The sequence below is a fragment of the Lycium barbarum genome, chromosome 4 (genome assembly GCF_019175385.1).
Source record: "Lycium barbarum isolate Lr01 chromosome 4, ASM1917538v2, whole genome shotgun sequence".
In the NCBI taxonomy this organism is placed as follows: domain Eukaryota; kingdom Viridiplantae; phylum Streptophyta; class Magnoliopsida; order Solanales; family Solanaceae; genus Lycium; species Lycium barbarum.
In genome coordinates this window covers 4,371,869-4,390,129 of record NC_083340.1, presented here as the reverse complement: position 1 = coordinate 4,390,129, position 18,261 = coordinate 4,371,869, and the positions used below count along the sequence as shown (strand labels likewise).

Genomic DNA, 18,261 nt, shown 5'->3' with positions numbered 1-18,261 from the left:
ATTTACTGTATTTAATGTCCACATATTTTAATTGCATTAATAAGGTCCAATCTACCATTTCCCCCTAATTAAGTCATATCAGCCGTTTATTTTCTTTTGCTTTCTCTAATAAAGTGATCATTTGTAACGTTTTATTTTAATTTTTAATGAATAGAGCATAAGAATTTGTCTACTATTTAAGTTGGATAGAAGAAGATTGCAGCAATCTTCCGGTTCCAGTTTGTTCATCCTATTAAATTATTGCATGATGGAGTAGTATTATATTCTTTTGTTCTTCCAACGATTTGAGGGAGTACTATTAAGTATTTATTTTCTCTGTTAGATTTTTTTACATTTTTGTTTTGTTTTTATATTAGTTTGATTTGTTTTATTATTGATCTGTCAGTTAAATTTTTGTGCTTTTGCCGATTTTACATTGTTGTATTTTTTTCGTTTCACTACTCCAGCAAAAGTTATGAATTAAATATGTTTCGATTTCTTCTACCCTTTATCGAAATTAATATCATGTACCAATTCTTTTTTTCTTTTTTTTGTCCGTTTTTAGGATGAAGACCTCAGGAGCTTCGTTGTCTTGCGAAAAATCAACTGCAGGAGTAAAAAATTGTTGAAAGGCGGAAGAAACAAGGCAGTTCTTGAGGTTCTTGAGGTTCTTGATGTAATGTTGTAATCACAAAAAAGTTACAAAGGAAATTCCTAATATGTTGTATTCTTTTGCAGTAATTTATGTACAAAAGCTGAAGAAGAATTTTATCTTTAAGATATCCGATTCCCTATCTTTGCTTTTCTTAATTATTTTCTAAATATGCAAAGATAGGAGTCAACAAAGAAAATAACAGAGAAGGAAGACAAAATGTGGAGTTGTAGAAATGAAAGGCGGTAAACTCTGCTTATTTCTACCCCTTAATTTACGGTAATTCTTTTTTCGAAAAACTATCACTCTTTGAACAACTAAAATCATTTTATTTACACTTAGGCCTTTTAATTTGATAGTACGCATATTTTGCTGAAATAAGCTATTTTATTGTATGCATATGCGTAAGAAATTTATTCTATTTTATCTCGAGTACATTTATAACGGTAGCACTTTCACATAAAAGAATTTGACATTTTTCTGAAAAACGAGCATGTGGAGAATTAAGAAGGAAAAATGAAAAACATATAAAAAAAAGAAGAAGGAAAAGGATAGTAATAAATATAGAAGAGATTCTTACGATTTAATTTAGTGAATTTGGATTATATTTATTCGGTTTTGATTTTATTTTTCCCTTTCATTCTTCTTTTATTGTTGTTATTAGTTTAGAATGAAAAATAGAGAAAAATATAAAAGTAAGTGTCAGAAATAAATTACACCAAAATGTTAAAGTTGATCCATCAAGATCTGAAGTCTAAAATAGTTTTTAAGTAAGCAAATGTTTATAAAATTTACTTATACGAAATACTTTTTCATTTATCTATTCTTAAAAGATCTGCCGATGAAAACCCAGTTCACCTAAGTCTACTTCTAATAAAAGATATCATAACTTTTATTTGATATAATATTAATTACTATATGCATATACATAAAAAATTTAATCTATTCTATCTTGAGTAAATTTATAATGATATCAATTATATCCCTTATATATTAATGTTGTGGCTGTACTGCGCGAAGCGCGGGCTACTACACTAGTACATAATAAATGAGATTTCCTATGATGTCTACTCAGACTAAAACTCCATTGAAGGAGAGGAAAACTTAAGGGCCTGTTTGGAAAGCCACCTGGTAATTGGAATTGGTGTAATTACTAGGGTAGTAATTACACAGCCTTAGAAGTTACACAATAGTGTAATTACAACAACCTTTTGTTTTTCATAACGTAATTACAGTGTAATTACAAGCGTACTGTTTGGTTGCACAAGTGTAATTACACAGTTAGTTTAATTTAAAAATAAAATTTAATTATAAAAAAATTAATATTTAAAAAACATTTTCCTTTATAAATGATATTAATTAGTTATTTAGTAACACATTGTTTTTTGAAAATATATTAATTAATAATCATATATTTGTAACTAATATTGTAAAAAATAATTGATATATATTTTTCAAATTAATATTTAATTTTAATTAATTATAAAACTTAAAAGAAGATTTTTTTTTTTTGTGAGAACGTCATGGATTGGATGTTTGACAAAAAATAATATTTATAAATATAATGCCATAACATTGTTCAAATGTTTGACACAAAAATTCCATCAAATGTAAGTGAAAAATAAACAACATGCAATGTGAAAGCAAATAACTTAAAATTGAAAATATAACTTAAATTCAAAATCCAAAAGAAAAAGTTTAACATAATGCTCTATGTCAAATTCCAACATTACATAAGTAAGTTTCAACGTAACTTAAGTAAATAATTCAAAAGAAAGGGAAAATATAAGTTTATAACCTCATTCACAACGAAATTATACTTTAATAACGTCACTCGTTATATGTCAAGTTTATTAATGACTCATTCTTTCCAATATTAAGAGGTGTGGTTTCAAAAATTAGAATAATAACACGGTTATGCTAAATGAATAAAATAAAAAAATAAAAAAAAATACAAGCAATTAAATGGAACTACAAGAAGTGAAGGTTGGGAATGAGAAGAAAGAAAATAAAAAATAACTAATATGAAAAGAAAAATACATTTTAAAAAATAAAAATAATTAAAAAGTAAAAATAAAAAAGAAATTAAAGTAATAGAAATAAAAAATAAATTAAAAATCAAAAGAAATTAAATAACAGAAATAAAAAAAATAAAAAGAAATTAAAATAAACAAACTGAAAAGTAACTCTGTAATTACAGGGTGTAATTACACCAAATTCTCAACCCCCTCTTGAGAATTGGAGAGTGTAATTACACCCTCTCAATTACACCCAATTCCACCTAACTGTGTAATTACTTGGTCAAATAAATAGGCCAAACTATGTAATTACACTCAATTCCAATTACCTCGGTGGCTTTCCAAACAGGCCCTAAGTAAAAGCTAGACGGACTATTTTTACACTTAAATTGCGAATTCTTACTGCAATTAAATTAAGTGCTTAAAGGAGTAGCGCATTTTCTATCTTAGTTGGTTTTGCTTTGAAGTGAATTTCTTAAAACTCAAAATAACAAAATCTAAGTTGACAATCATTGACTAAGTGGAAATTCCAAAAATAAAAGAATCAGCCAATGATGTATAACGATTCTAATATTTAGTAGAATTTAAAGTTCAAACTAATAGGAAAATCTTAAATAATCTATCATACTGTTTTTTTTAAGGAAGAATATTATTTCTGAATAATATAAAAATCGGTCAAAATTTTAGAGTTATTTTGGTGACATTCATATCCCTCTACATGGATCTTTTAAGAAGAGAAGCATTTTTTGTTCTTAAGCAAAAAAAACTACACACACATTTTATGCCATATATCTGGTAAAAAGGACAGAAATAATCTATGAAATAAATATTAAATATGCGGTGAAACAACTAAAACATCTTAAAAGAAAAAAATACTGTACATGTTGGCTCATTTTTTTTTTCTCTCCATTAAGATGTATATATGAAATTAATCTTTAAAACGAAATTCACGTGATCAAAAAAATAAATTACCTCAAATAGTGTTGATGCTCCGTGCTTGGGGTAATAGCTGTAAAAAGCTTGAAACAACACAAAAAGAAAAATATACCAAAGATATTATAATTAAATCAAGCGTAAGTGCAAGCCGAAATATTTATCCAACACTCTGACAAATTAGCCTCATTACACCACACAAAATGCACCACATAATTATATGAAGAGAAACACCCATAATCAAAACCCGAACAAAGCCATAACCCTCATATTCCAAAGCACTACCAGCATTAACCATTATGCAGATAAAAAACAACAGTAAAAACGAAAGGATAGCGGCTGCGAATTTCCTAGTTTAAAAAAAAAAACAATGGATACAACTACAATATGCTGCCATAAATTATTCTCAATTGAGATAAATAAACGAGCCGAGGGTCTTTCGGAAAGAGCCGTCCTACCTTGATAGGAGTAAGGTCTGCGTACACTCTACCCTCCCCAGACCCCACGTTGTGGGATTTCACTGGGTTGTTGTTGTTGTTATTGAGATAAATAAACGAAATTAATCCCTGAAAGACAATTCTTGTAATAAAGGAAATTAAAAGGGTTCTAGTCTAGCTATATATAGAAAAAGCACCGCCATGTAAAAGGTCGTATATGGATTTTTTATTTTTTTTATTTTTATTTAATACTTTCAAATGGAACCAACTTCTAATAGGTTTCTTTCTGTTACGAAATGTGGAAACTTTTATAATTAAGGAAAATTGAGCAAGAACGATGGAACTTGCTTTGTATGAATAGGGATTTTAATAAGACGTAGGATTTGGAATGAATCCCACAATAATTAAACTATTAATTCAGAAAATATTTTAATTTTACAATTTTAGTTTTTGCCAAAAATAACAGCAGGTTTTTGTTGCAAAAGGAAATATATATTATTAATGTTTATGTATATTAATTGGAAGTAAATAGTAAACGACTATTTTGTTTATTGTAATGTCTTTTAATGCAGGACAAAAAATTCAATTAATATTTCTAAAGCCCTTCGTGCTTTTAATATAATATAGATTATTGAACTGAGATAAATTTCAATTGAGTGACATAGAATGCAGGGATTCATAGAGTCGACCTTACTTTATTTTGGATTGATTGTAATAATCGTTCTTATTTGACCATTGATATTTTCTTATTCTCCTAAAGATTTTTATGAAAACAAATTCCTGAAATTGCAAGGAAGAGGTGACTAGGATATGTATCCGCCGATATTAGTAACTGAGTGCATTAAAATTTGGAGGCTGAGTAGAGGAGCTACGCACATGAGTGGGCGCCGCCAAGATTGTTTGGTCAAGATATGCGAATATTAGTTGTGACTTTCAATTGAGAGTAATTAACATGTGTGGGCCTAATTGTTAGGGTGGTGAGTACCTAAACATTTATTAAATTGAAATCAAAAGTCCATTATAGGGTTGACATTGTTTTGGATTATAAAAGGGCAATTCGCAGAATTGCCCTTCTTTTGGGGTGGCCTTTAAATTTTGCTCCTCATATTTAAAATCTTTAAATTTTGTCCTTCGGCTAAATCCCATGAGTTCCAGGTTCGAACCTCCACACAATCAAAATTTTAAAAAAAATTCGCAAGCATAGTTTAAATTTCGCTATGCCCCCACCGGCATACACTTGTGAAGGAATTACCAAAGTTATGCCGGACCCGACATACTTATGACTTATGGGCAGACTTGGCATAAGTATGCCGGGTCCGGCATAACTTTGATAATTCCTTCATAAGTTTATGCCGGGTCTGGCATAAAAGTTTGCCCATTAAAAGTATGCCCCCACCGGCATAAACTTGTTAAGGAATTACCAAACTTATGCCGGACCCGGCATACTTATGCCTTATGGGCAGACTTGGCATAAGTATGCCGGGTCCGGCATAACTTTGGTAATTCCTTCACAAGTTTATGCCGGTAGCGGCATACTTTTAATGGGCAAACTTTTATAGTATGCCACATAAGACAGAATTTTTCCTTAAGGCATAACTAAAAGTTTGCCTTATAAGACAAAGTCTATACCTTAAGAAAAAGTTCTGCTTTATGAGGCATACTTTTGGTTATGCCTTAATTAAAAGTCTGCCCCATAAGACATAGTTCCTTGAGGAAAAGTTTTGCCTCATAAGGCATAACTAAACTATGCCTTGAGGAAAAGTTATGCCTCCTCCGGCATAACTTTAGTTTTTCCTTAAGGACTTTATGCCGGATCCGGCATACACTCCCCCAGCCCTGCCTTGCGAAATTATTTTTTATTTTATGCCTGAGCGAGGGTTCGAACCCAGAACCTCAGGTATCCAAGCGAAGGGCAAAATTTAAAGACCACAAATATGAAGGGCAAAATTTAAAGACCACCCAAAAGAAGAGCAATCCGTGCAAAAAATGATTATAAAATTGGAGTTCCATCCTCCCTAAACAGCCACAATATTAATATGCACATTTTTCATGTTTCTATTCTTACTTTTTTTTACATATAATGTTTATTTAAAGAATAGGTATGGTGGAATGAACAATAGAAACATTTATTTTGCCCGGGGGAGGGGTATAATTTCTATCAAACTTAAGCGACATCTCTTTTGGACTAAAGCGACATCTCTTTTGGATTAACTCTAATCAACCAAGTGTCCTAATCTACATTTTGATATATAGAGACATTGTATATATATCCCATTTATCTCATTTTATGTGACGGAATTTAGAGTACAAAATCTAACAATTTAAATTTAAATGTGAATCCTTACATACACTCTTCAATTTCTTCTGAAATAATATTTGCATATTTAAAAATCATGTATAAATAGTTATAAGTTATAATAGTTATAAGTTAATAAAAGGGCAGTCCGGTGGACTAAGCTCCCGCTATGTGCGGGATCCGAGGAAAGGCCGGACCACAAGGGTCTATTGTACGCAATTTTATCTTGCATTTCAGCAAGAGACTGTTTTCACGGCTCGAACCCGTGACCTCCTGATCACATGACAACAACTTTACCAGTTACGCCAAGTCTCCCCTTCAAGTTAATAGTTTTTTAAAAAAAATTAGAAGTACTCGAACGAATAATTATAGTACTAAATAATAATAAAATCACTCTAACTCCCAAAGTAGTGATATTGTTATTCTTTTTTTTCTTTTTCATTTCCCCATTCCCAAACAAAATATGGTCTATGTTGGAATGCTATATTAACACACGTGACATTAAAGTCAAACAACTCTGAAATTCTAGAAACAAAAAAGCCATTATTGACCAAGTTGTAGTTCTTTGACTTTCTAGAGCCCCTCTTTTAGCAAAACCCCATTTTTAATGAACTCAATTTCCCCATATTTTTCTAACCAATTCGTCATCATCCAACCACGAAACTTCTGCTACTAATAATAAATGATAGTCTTCATGTTGCATTGAATATCAAGATCCCAACTTTTAATTTTCTTGAAAATCAAGTCTCTCTCTCTATATATATATATTGAACCCCATTCTTGAATTACCCAAGTCACAAAAAAAGAAAAAAACTGAGTCTTTACATTGAATTTCAAGAATTCCCAAAGATTGAAACAACATTCTTGAATTTTCTGTGTTAATTATAAGTCTTGTTTGGTTATTATCTTTCTGAATTCACATAAAAGATGCCACCTTTTGCTGGATCTCATCCTCTTTCTCATGGTTTTTCAAGAAACTCTAATGATTCATCTTCAAATATTGTCACCATTGATGTAGGTGGTCAGCTTTTTCAAACAACCAAACAGACCTTAAAGCAATCAGGTTCAAAATCAATTCTTTCTGAAATTTCAAATCTTGATGGTACCATTCCATTTATAGACAGAGACCCTGAAATTTTTTCAATCTTGCTTTCCCTTTTAAGAACTGGAAATTTACCCTCAAAGGCCAAAACTTTTGATATTCAAGATTTGGTTTTTGAATCTCAGTACTATGGTGTTGAACACCTTTTATTAAATTCTCAATCAAACCCTTCTCAGTTTGAGCCTTTTGATCTTGAAAAATCATTGATTTTGCCATTAAGTGGTAGAGATTCACCTACTGCTATCTCAACAACTCAATTAGGTTCAGTTCATGTTGCTCATGGTTGTAAAATCACTTCATTTGATTGGTCATTGAAAAGAAAATCAACCATTTTAACACAATTTGCTGGTATTGATTCTATGTTATCATTGTCACCAAATGTTGTTGCTGCTGGTGCTACTGACTTTTCAGGTTTACAAATTATTGATGTTAATAAAGGGTTTGTTAAGGAGACTTTAAACTGGGAAAATGTGACTAAATCTGGTTCAACAGTACAAGCAATTGGTGCCTCAAATGAGTACTTGTTCACTAGTTTTGAATCAGCCAGGAGAAATTCTAACTGCATTATGATATACGATTTGAACAACGGTTTTAGGCCTGTTGCTGAGATTGGTCACTATGAAATCTTTGGTGCTGAATTGGATTCCGCGATTCCAGCGACTAAACTGAGTTGGATTTCTAGTCATAACTTGTTGATGGCTGCTGGTTCGCATAGCGGACCTTCTGGTGTTAGCGGGAACATTAGGTTTTGGGATTTAAGGTCTGGAAACGCGGTGTGGGAGATAAAAGAAAATGTGGATTGCTTCTCTGATTGCACAGTTTCGGATGATCTTTCAGCTATACTGAAAGTCGGTGTGCATTCAGGCGAAGTTTTCATTTCGGATTTGAGGAATATTGGTAAGGAAAATTCTTGGACTTGTCTTGGTGATCAAAGAAAAGTAGTAACAAATGGTAAAAAAGAAGGTTTTGGAAGTAAGATTGAGAGTCATGGGAATCAAGTTTTTTGTAGTAAAGGTGGAAATTTGGATTTGTGGTCTGAGGTTTTGATTGGTAATTCTATAAAAGATAGAGTTTTTAGGAAGAACACAATGGGGAGAGCAAAAGATAGTTGTGGAAATAAGATAACTCATTTCAGTTTTGGAGGTAACAAAATGTTTGTTACAAGGAAAGATCAACAATTTGTTGAAGTTTGGCAGAGTTCAGTAAGGGGATTCTAAGTTCCGCGACTTTGTTTTTGAAAATGCTGCATCATCTGTGTTGGATCGTTAAACAATGCACTAGATCTGACACGCACCTGTCGATATTATTCAAGAGTTCGAGCAGCATAGTTGGCAGGAGTTAGAAAAGATGTTGCATCATCTGTGTCGGATCCCTCAACAATGCACTACTTTTGGAGGATATCCGACACACACCTGTCGATGCTATTCAAGAGTTCGAGCAACATAGTTGACAGTAGTTAGATTAGCTGGAAGTTTTTATGAGTAACCACCTTATTTTCAATCTCTGATTCTTGTTTTTTCATTACTATTAATTTATCTGTAGATACTTTCTTTCATTGCACAAATTGTATGTATATGACGCGAGTGGAATATCAAACTTTATTTTACTGTTTTCATGTTATTCTTCCTCAATATTAGAGACTTATGAGGCTGGATGAAGTTGTCTGGTTGCTAATTCATCATCTAACAAAGGGTAAAAAAAAATCCATTATGTGAAGCTATTACATATATTTGATGATGTGATATTAATACAGTATTTCAACATAAACAGTGTAATTTTCCAGCAACGGGGTGTCAATTGCGGCTCCACCATTGCCGCCTACTGACTTGACTAATTCGAATTCACGTCATATACAGTCCATTAAAGGGGAAATATTTCCTACCACAAGTTTCTTCAATCTCAGGATTTGAACACTTTTGATTAAGGGTGAAGAGATTTATCTATCCAGCCACATCCGTAAGTGATTATATTCTCTTAGAGCCTGTTTGGATGGGCTTAAAATAAGCAGCTTATAAGCTGAAAACAACTTATAAGCCAAAAAAAAAAAAAGTTGGGTAGGCTAATTTTTTTTTTGGCTTATAAGATGTTTTCAGCTTATAAGCTGCTTTAGATAAGCTAAGTCAAATGGGCCCAATTATTTTTTTGAGCTTATTTTATGCACAAAATGGCTTTAAGTTGGCCAGCTAAACACTCAAAAAAGCTGAAAACAACTTACAAGTCAATCCAAACGGGCTCTTAGTAAAGCATGGTAGTGAACTGTGAAAGAGTTTAATACATTCTACAGCATGGTACTCCTTCTGTAAAGCAGAGGTATTAAGTAATAACCACAGCATGCTTTGAGCAGTAAAAAACCAGGAATAGCAACTGTTTAGTTGAAAAAAAACAAAACGGTCACTTTGTTTTTTTTTTTGAAGGCCAGAAGGTTCCTATCTACACATGTAAAAGATGTCTCTCTAGTTTATATATATTGTTTTCTCCATCACTCTAAAACTTTGATTCACTACAGCAACTCTTTTATACTTGTAGTATTCTTTAGTCTTTCACTTTTTGTCCCTGCATACAGAAAAGGTGCAAATCAATTGTCAAGGTCTGTTCTACAGCATATTATCATTGAAAAAAAATTACTTAAAAGATGCAAGCATTAAGGCTGATAGGCTGATGAGTGCATAAACAGATAAACTACTAAATAAACATGAATTTCTAACGGACCTTCCCCTCGAAAATATAGGTAAAACGTATTCGTTCTGTAGCAGATCTTTTACAAGATCAATTCTGTAGCAGTTCTGGACACCTATCTCCGGTACTATTCTTCGAGTATGTTAGCAGAGACTTCATGCTCAGAAACCTCACCGTCACATAAGGTCAGTTTTCTCGATCACCCAGAAAGAAAAAAACAAGAAAACAATCCGTTATTTGTACATTATTTTAATGCCTTTACTGAGAAGAATTAAAATTAATCATGCGAATAATGAAAACAGTAAGATACCAAATTTTCATGATTAATTTGCTATAATATTGGCCACAGGGTTTTAATACTAGTTAAATACTGAATTATAACAAACCGAGTTTTTTCTCCTCCTTTTCCTAGTCTATTTGGGAAACTTTCACTTCAAGTTTCAGTCACCCTTCAGCTATATATAGTCTTCTTTATGCCTCATAAACCATATATCGAGTCTTCTCTTCTCCTTTAGTTGATTCTATTCAATGGCTCTGCCTAGTTCTTCTTCTCCATTAATTCCTTCAAATATAATTGTTGGTGATAATACAATGAAATTAAAATTACAATTGAAAAAATAAAATGAAGAAATAAAAATATCTTTGGCTGAGGCGCTGATATCTCGCTTTTTTTAAGGAGATTCAAGCCCACTGCAGCAAATTCACCGGTCCAGCAGTAATCTTTCTGACTTGTCCCCTTCAGGATACAACAATCTGATCACGTCGTATAACTCAACAAACTCTGGACAAGATGTTGAGTCCAAAGCTCCACAAAAAAATAACACCTTCCTTCAACTAAATAAACTCTCTTTTTTCTAACTCACTTTTCATACACTCTATATTTTTTATCTCTACTTTCACAAAGTAAGGATGACTAAGTATTTATAGCTAGAAAAATCATCCTTGAATTGAATAGGAAATGAATGGGGTAGTAAAATAGATAGATAATGGAAGAATTATTATACGGAGGTTACATGAGTTACAAACGAAGAATAATGGCCATATTCTTACCACTAACTGATTTGGTTTAAAAGAAAATTAAGGCCAAAAACGAAGAGGCCACATCTGCCTATATGGCACTAACTGAAAGGAGTAAATGTGATAAATGGATATAGGAGTTTCAAAGGAATTAAACTCCAAACTCTGCCATGAACTGAACGTGGTAATGGACCATTTCAAAGACACTTTAAAAGAAGCACTTTAATATAATAATTTGTAATATTAAAATGCTAAAAAACACTTACAATCCCCCACTCATTTTAATATTAATATAAGAGAATTTACCAGCCGAAGGTAGATTATTATGCATAATGAAGGTGTGTTCTGCATTGAATCTCCACTTAGTAAAACAATAATCTTTACTCCAGAGCCGTAGTGGTCTCAGACTTGAACTATGACTGCTTAAGGGAAATAAAGAATTATTGCTCACACATAATAATCAAGGTGTTGACATGAGCTTTCACAGCCAACACATTACGGCCTTGTGCTATCCCGGTTTCATGAGCCCAATTTTCATAGGAAACGGCCTACTTCCATACTCACATAGGTGAAATATGTCAAGGATGCTTCTATAACTTAACATCTCACTCATACGAGCTACAGAATTCATTAAGAGTTTATAAACTCAATCTTCACAGACTGTTACAGAATAATGCACTCACACCATAGGGAGGGAATAAATAAAATAGTGCATTTTTCTCAATAAGTCATCATATGATTCGTTTTTCCCATTGAACCTGGTTATAGGATCTCTAGTCTCCAGGTTGGGTTTCCTCATATACGACTCATGAATTTACGGGCTTCAATCTCATCCCCCTTGATGTACTCCAGACCCTTTCTCTTGCCAAGGCCTTGGTTAGTGGATCTGCAAGATTATCACAAGATTTGACATAATCAACGTTAATGGTACCACCTGTCAAATATGATCTCACAGTATTGTGTTTTCTCCTTAAAGGTATGGATTTACCATTGTAGTAACGGTTTTGAACTCTACCAATTGCAGTGGTGCTATCACAATGAATTAAAATAGGAGGAATTGGTTTTTCAAAATAAGGTATTTGAAATAATAAATCTCTCAACCAATTCGCCTCTTCAATAGTTGAAGCTAAAGCAATTAGTTAAGCCTCCATGGTAGAGTTAGCAATAATAGTTTGTTTTTTTGATTTCCAACAAATAGCACCACCTGCCAACGTAAAAATATAATCAGTGGTAGAACAGGAATCACCAGATAAAGTGTTCCAATCTGCATAAGAAAAACCTTCAAGTACAGCAGGATATTTTTTTTATAAAACAAGCCATAAGTTTTTGTACCCACTAAATATTTCATAACTCTCGTTATGGCATGCCAATGTTCATTACCTGGCTTGCTTGTAAACCTGATAAGCACTCCAACTGCATACGCAATATCAGGCCTAGTGCAATCAGTCACATATCTTAAACTTCCAATTAAGCTAGCATATTCCTTTTGATTTATCACATCATTTTCACTTTAAACAGGAAACAAGTGAACACTTGAATCAAAAGGAGTTACAACATGCTTGCAATCAAGAAAGTTATATTTTTTCAAAATTTTCTCAACATAATGTGACTGGTCAAGGAAAATTCCATCACATGTTTTAGTAGTTTTTATTCCAAGAATTAAATTTGCCTCACCAAGATCTTTCATGTCAAAATGGCTTCTAAGAATATTTTTAGTTTCACCAATAACATTCATGTTAGAGCCAAAGATCAATAAATCATCAACATAGAGGCAAACAATAACATGTGAATTATTCCAAGACTTATGATAGATGCACTTATCACACTCGTTAGTTTTAAAACCATTTTCAATCATGCAGGAATCAAATTTCTCATGCCATTGCTTTGGTGCATGTTTCAAGCCATAGAGGGATTTAGTAAGTTTACACACTTTGCTTTCTTGGCCTGCTTCAACAAAACATTCGGGTTGTTCCATATAAATTTTCTCATTTAGGTCCCCATTTAAAAAAGCAGTTTTTACGTTCATTTGGTGAATATGCAAATCAAAAATTGCAGCAATAGCAATTAAAAGCCTTATGGATGTAATTCTAGTTACCGGAGAAAAAGTATCAAAAAATTCTAGGCCTTCTAGTTGTTTAAAACCCTTAGCAACTAGTCTATCCTTATATTTATTAACAGAACCATCCGGTTTTAACTTTTTTCTAAGGACCCATTTATCACACTCGTTAGTTTTAAAACCATTTTCAATCATGCAGGAATCAAATTTCTTATGTCATTGCTTTGGTACCTGTTTCAAGCCATAGAGGGATTTAGTAAGTTTACACACTTTGCTTTCTTGGCCTGCTTCAACAAAACCTTCGGGTTGTTTCATATAAATTTCCTCATTTAGGTCCCCATTTTAAAAAGCAGGTTTTACGTCCATTTGGTGAATATGCAAATAAAAAATTGCAGCAATAGCAATTAAAAGCCTTATGGATGTAATTCTAGTTACCGGAGAAAAAATATCAAAAAATTCTAGGCCTTCTAGTTGTTTAAAACCCTTAGCAACTAGTCTATCCCTATATTTATCAACAGAACCATCCGGTTTTAACTTTTTTCTAAGGACCCATTTACACTCAATTGTTTTACAACCCGGTGGTAAATCAACTAACTTCCAAGTTTTATTGGAAATAAGCGATTCCATTTCATCATTTACAGCCTCTTTCCAAAAAATAACATCATGTGAAGATAAAACTTCCTGTAAATTGAGAGGGTGGGTCATCTCCAACATTAAAAACATAAAAATCAGGACCAAATTTTTTTCTACTCTAGCTCTTTTACTTCTTCTTAACTCAAAATCATCACTTTCTTTATTTTTCAAAATAGAAGTACAGGAACTAGATAGTGATAAAATATTTTCGTTAGTCCTATGACCCCGACTATTTTTAGAATCAAATGGAAATTTATTTTCATGAAAAATAGCATCACCTGATTCTATTATTATATTATCTTCAAGACTAAAAAATCTATAGGTTGTACTATTTGAAGCATAACCAAGAAAAGCACAAATAGTAACTTTTTTACCCAACTTAGAAATTTTGGGATCCATTAGCCTTACATAAGCTAGACAACCCCAAACTCTTAGATATCCCAAATTTGTCTTGTGACTTTTCCACAATTCAAATGATGTTAATTTTGTCTTTTTATGAGACACACGATTCAACACATAACAAGCAGTTAAAATAGCTTCACCCCAAAAATTCAGAGGTGCACTAGACTCAATAAGCATGACATTTGTCAACTCAACTAAAGTTCTATTTTTTCTTTCCGCTACACCATTAGATGCAGGAGAATAAGGTGGAGTAGTTTCATGAATTATTCTCAATGATCTAACAAAAGAATTAAACTTATTAGACTTATATTCACGGCCTCTATCACTTCTAATTCTTTTTATTTTTCTACCAAACTAGTTTTCAACTTCATGGAGATAAATTTTAAAATTTTCAAAAGCATCACTTTTATTTTTCATCAATAAAACATATGTATACTTAGAAAAATCATCAATAAAACATATGTATACTTAGAAAAATCATCAATAAAAGCGATAAAATATCTATTTCCTCCACGAGTTAAAATTCTCCAAGTTCACAAATATCAGTATGAATTAACTCTAACAACTCAATTTTTCTTTCAACTTGAAAATGAGGCCTTTTTGTGATTTTGGCTTTACTACAAGCCTCACATTTTTCAAAATCCTTTTTAATCATTGGGATTAATCCTAAACTACTCATGATTCCCAAATAACGATTATTAATATGACACAAACGAGCATGCCAAAAATTAGTAGAAGAAAGCATGCAAACAAAATTAGTAACTTTATTCATTTCAACATTCAACTTGAACATCCCATCACAAGCATACCCCTTTCCCACAAAAATACCCTTATTCACTATTACATATTGATCAGACTCAATAATTTGTTTGAAGCCTGATTTATTAAGAAGAAAACTAGACATCAAATTTTTTCTCATGGAAGGAGTAAAAAGTACATTTTTTAAAGTTAACACCCTTCCTGAAGTAAAGCTCAACTCGACATCTCCCTTTCCAAGCACTTCAGTAGTGTGAGAATCACCAAGCATGATGGTTTTGGGCTCCTCAAATGGAGTATATACTTTGAACCAATCTTTGTCATAGCAGACATGACGGTTTGCACCAGAATCAGCCCACTATCCTTCAACATTTTCAACCATATTTATGTCTATTATCACCGCCACAAGTGGCTCTTCGGTAACGTTTGCCTGAGGTGTAGGACCACGTTTCCGAAACTTGCAAAATCGAGCAATATGCCCACTCTTGCCACAGACAAAGCATGATCCTCCATTTTGTGCTTGTTGATTTTGTGTTTGGTTATTACCACCATTATTTTTCTTGGGAGATCTACCATTAGTTTTCTTGAATATTTTCTTCTTAGGCTTCATAGAGGTATTTTTGTTAGCATTAGGAGCAGCATTATTTGAAGTAATTAAATTTACCTTATTTGTGACGGGTTGTAAGTTTCTCTCTTCCGTTTGTAAAAATGCATCTTGGCCCCTTGCCTCTTCTTCCATGCAGATTCGCATAATGAACGTCTCAAGCGAAGTTTTCTTTTGTTTGTGGCGCATAGTTTTTTGAAATTCTTTCCATGAAGGTGGAAGTTTATCTATTATGCCACAAATAATAAGGTTATCTTCAATTTTTATCTCCTCGGAACTGAGCTTTCCAACGATCATTATAAAGTCTTGAGCTTGGTCTACCACTGATTTGTTGTCCACCATTTGGAAACGAAAAAATCTATTAGCAGCATATTTTTTCGCTTCAGCCTCCTCGGTATCATATTTACTCTGCAACGCTTTCCAAATTTTCTTTTCAGTAGAGTAAGTTCTATTATAATAATCAAAAAAATTATCTGATAGACAATTAAGTAAATAATACCGACACTTGTATGAATCTTCATCGTACTTTTCAATTTTTTCTTGAAGAGAAATAAGTTCTTCATCATTCATGGAAGAATTGTCTACTTTATTTGGATTCTTCTCAGTTAACACATAAGAAACATTGAGAAGACTTAAGTAGAAAAGTACTTTATCCTTCCATATCTTAAAATGAGTCCCGTTGAACCGAATGGCTTGTTAAGATCTCTCACTTTGACATCCGCAGATTTTTCAATTGTAGCCATTGAATCTCCCTAAAATTGTTGGTGATAATACAATGAAATTAAAATTACAATTGAAAAAATAAAATGAAGAAATAAAAATATCTTTGGCTGAGGCGCTGATATCTCGCTTTTTTTAAGGAGATTCAAGCCCACTGCAGCAAATTCACCGGTCCAGCAGTAATCTTTCTGACTTGTCCCCTTCAGGATACAACAATCTGATCACGTCGTATAACTCAACAAACTCTGGACAAGATGTTGAGTCCAAAGCTCCACAAAAAAATAACACCTTCCTTCAACTAAATAAACTCTCTTTTTTCTAACTCACTTTTCATACACTCTATATTTTTTATCTCTACTTTCACAAAGTAAGGATGACTAAGTATTTATAGCTAGAAAAATCATCCTTGAATTGAATAGGAAATGAATGGGGTAGTAAAATAGATAGATAATGGAAGAATTATTATATGGAGGTTACATGAGTTACTAAGGAAGAATAGTGGCCATATTCTTACCACTAACTGATTTGGTTTAAAAGAAAATTAAGGCCAAAAACGGAGAGGCCACATCTGCCTATATGGCACTAACTGAAAGGAGTAATGTGATAAATGGATATAGGAGTTTCAAAGGAATTAAACTCCAAACTCTGCCATGAACTGAATGTGGTCATGGACCATTTCAAAGACACTTTAAAAGCAGCACTTTAATATAATAATTTGTAATATTAAAATGCTAAAAAAACACTTACAGTAATTTTCGAGATATTAAATCGAACTGCATTGAAAACTTGGACACATGCAAAACAGTCAACAAAGAATGGCACGATTTGATTTATGAATCAAGTTTCATGCCACAATTTTGTGAGAGAAGCCAGAATCTTTTTCGGGGCATTTTGTTCTGGCATTCTCTAATAGCAAGCACGTAACGCAGTTCATATCAATGAATGGGTGAAATCCCTGTTCGATCTTCCTGTTGAAGCCATAAAGCCTGATCAAGACAAGTTTTTCAACTATGATTGTGACATGAAGATTGAGGCATCCTCCAAACAAGGACTTTTGTGCTGTGTTAGAAGAATAAGGCACGGCTACAGATACTATGTCTGCAAACCAAGTACTAAAGTGGAAGGCATTGCCAAATCCGAAGATGCGATATTCAACAATCAAAGTTTCTCTAATTGTGTTGAAATCAAATCCTTTGCACTTCAAGATTTTTAGGCTGTCATCGTATCGTTCTATTTATCATTGTTCTTGCAAAATGGGGTTTCAACAATGTCGCTGTAAAGTTTTTGATTCAAAAGCTTGGTCTTGGAGTGAAGAGAAAGACCTGTTGCTCCCTGAAGAAGCATATTTTGACATGTTTGCTCCAGCAGTTTATGCAAACGGTTTGGTATACATAAAAATAAAAAATAAAGATCAAGTGATGGCTTTAAATTATAACGGCGAAGAAGCTTTTCCAAGACTTTCTATTCCAAAGCCTACATTGGAATGTAAAGAGTGTCCATTTAATCCAACTTGTAGAGTATAATGGAAAGCTAGGATATACTTGTTTGACACCAAAAGGCATGGAACTTTGGGTTTCAAGAATGACAAACAAGTCTGGGAACTGAAAAAGGAGGTGGACATAGAAACCATAAAGCAAGTGAAAAAATATCCAAGTCCAATTGGATTTTACAACGCAGCCATCTTCTTGTTGAAAGATTACCACGAACTTATCTTCTACAAGTTGCAAGATAGGAGCTTTAATGTGGTGAAATTGGATAAATGTCCTATTGTTGATGAAATATTCCGGTCAGATTTTGAACCCCTTCATGATCTGAGGATGCAAGATGCCAACATTGTTCCAACTACCAGGAATCTCCAACTCTTTTCGATTTCCTTGCTGCTAGTTATTATTTTCATTTTTTTTTTTTTTTTTGGTATTTTGAAGTTTTGAATGTGTTATTCTTTTAAGGCCTTCGTTTAACTAACAAAGCAATTCTGGG

At 32.7% G+C, this 18,261-nt stretch overlaps 1 protein-coding gene across 1 annotated transcript; it reads left to right on the top strand.

The window, feature by feature from the left end:
- Positions 1 to 6,961: 6,961 nt before the first annotated feature.
- LOC132634917 (BTB/POZ domain-containing protein At5g41330) lies at positions 6,962 to 9,032 on the top strand. Its single transcript, XM_060351096.1, has one exon. It carries the CDS (start codon positions 7,243 to 7,245, stop codon positions 8,632 to 8,634), a length of 1,392 nt encoding a protein of 463 aa, XP_060207079.1. The 5' UTR covers positions 6,962 to 7,242; the 3' UTR covers positions 8,635 to 9,032.
- The last annotated feature ends 9,229 nt before the right edge of the window (positions 9,033 to 18,261 follow it).

Coding starts and splice junctions, on each gene's coding strand:
- LOC132634917 (XM_060351096.1), top strand. CDS start 7,243: ATGCCACCTTTTGCTGGATCTCATCCTCTTTCTCATGGTTTTTCAAGA.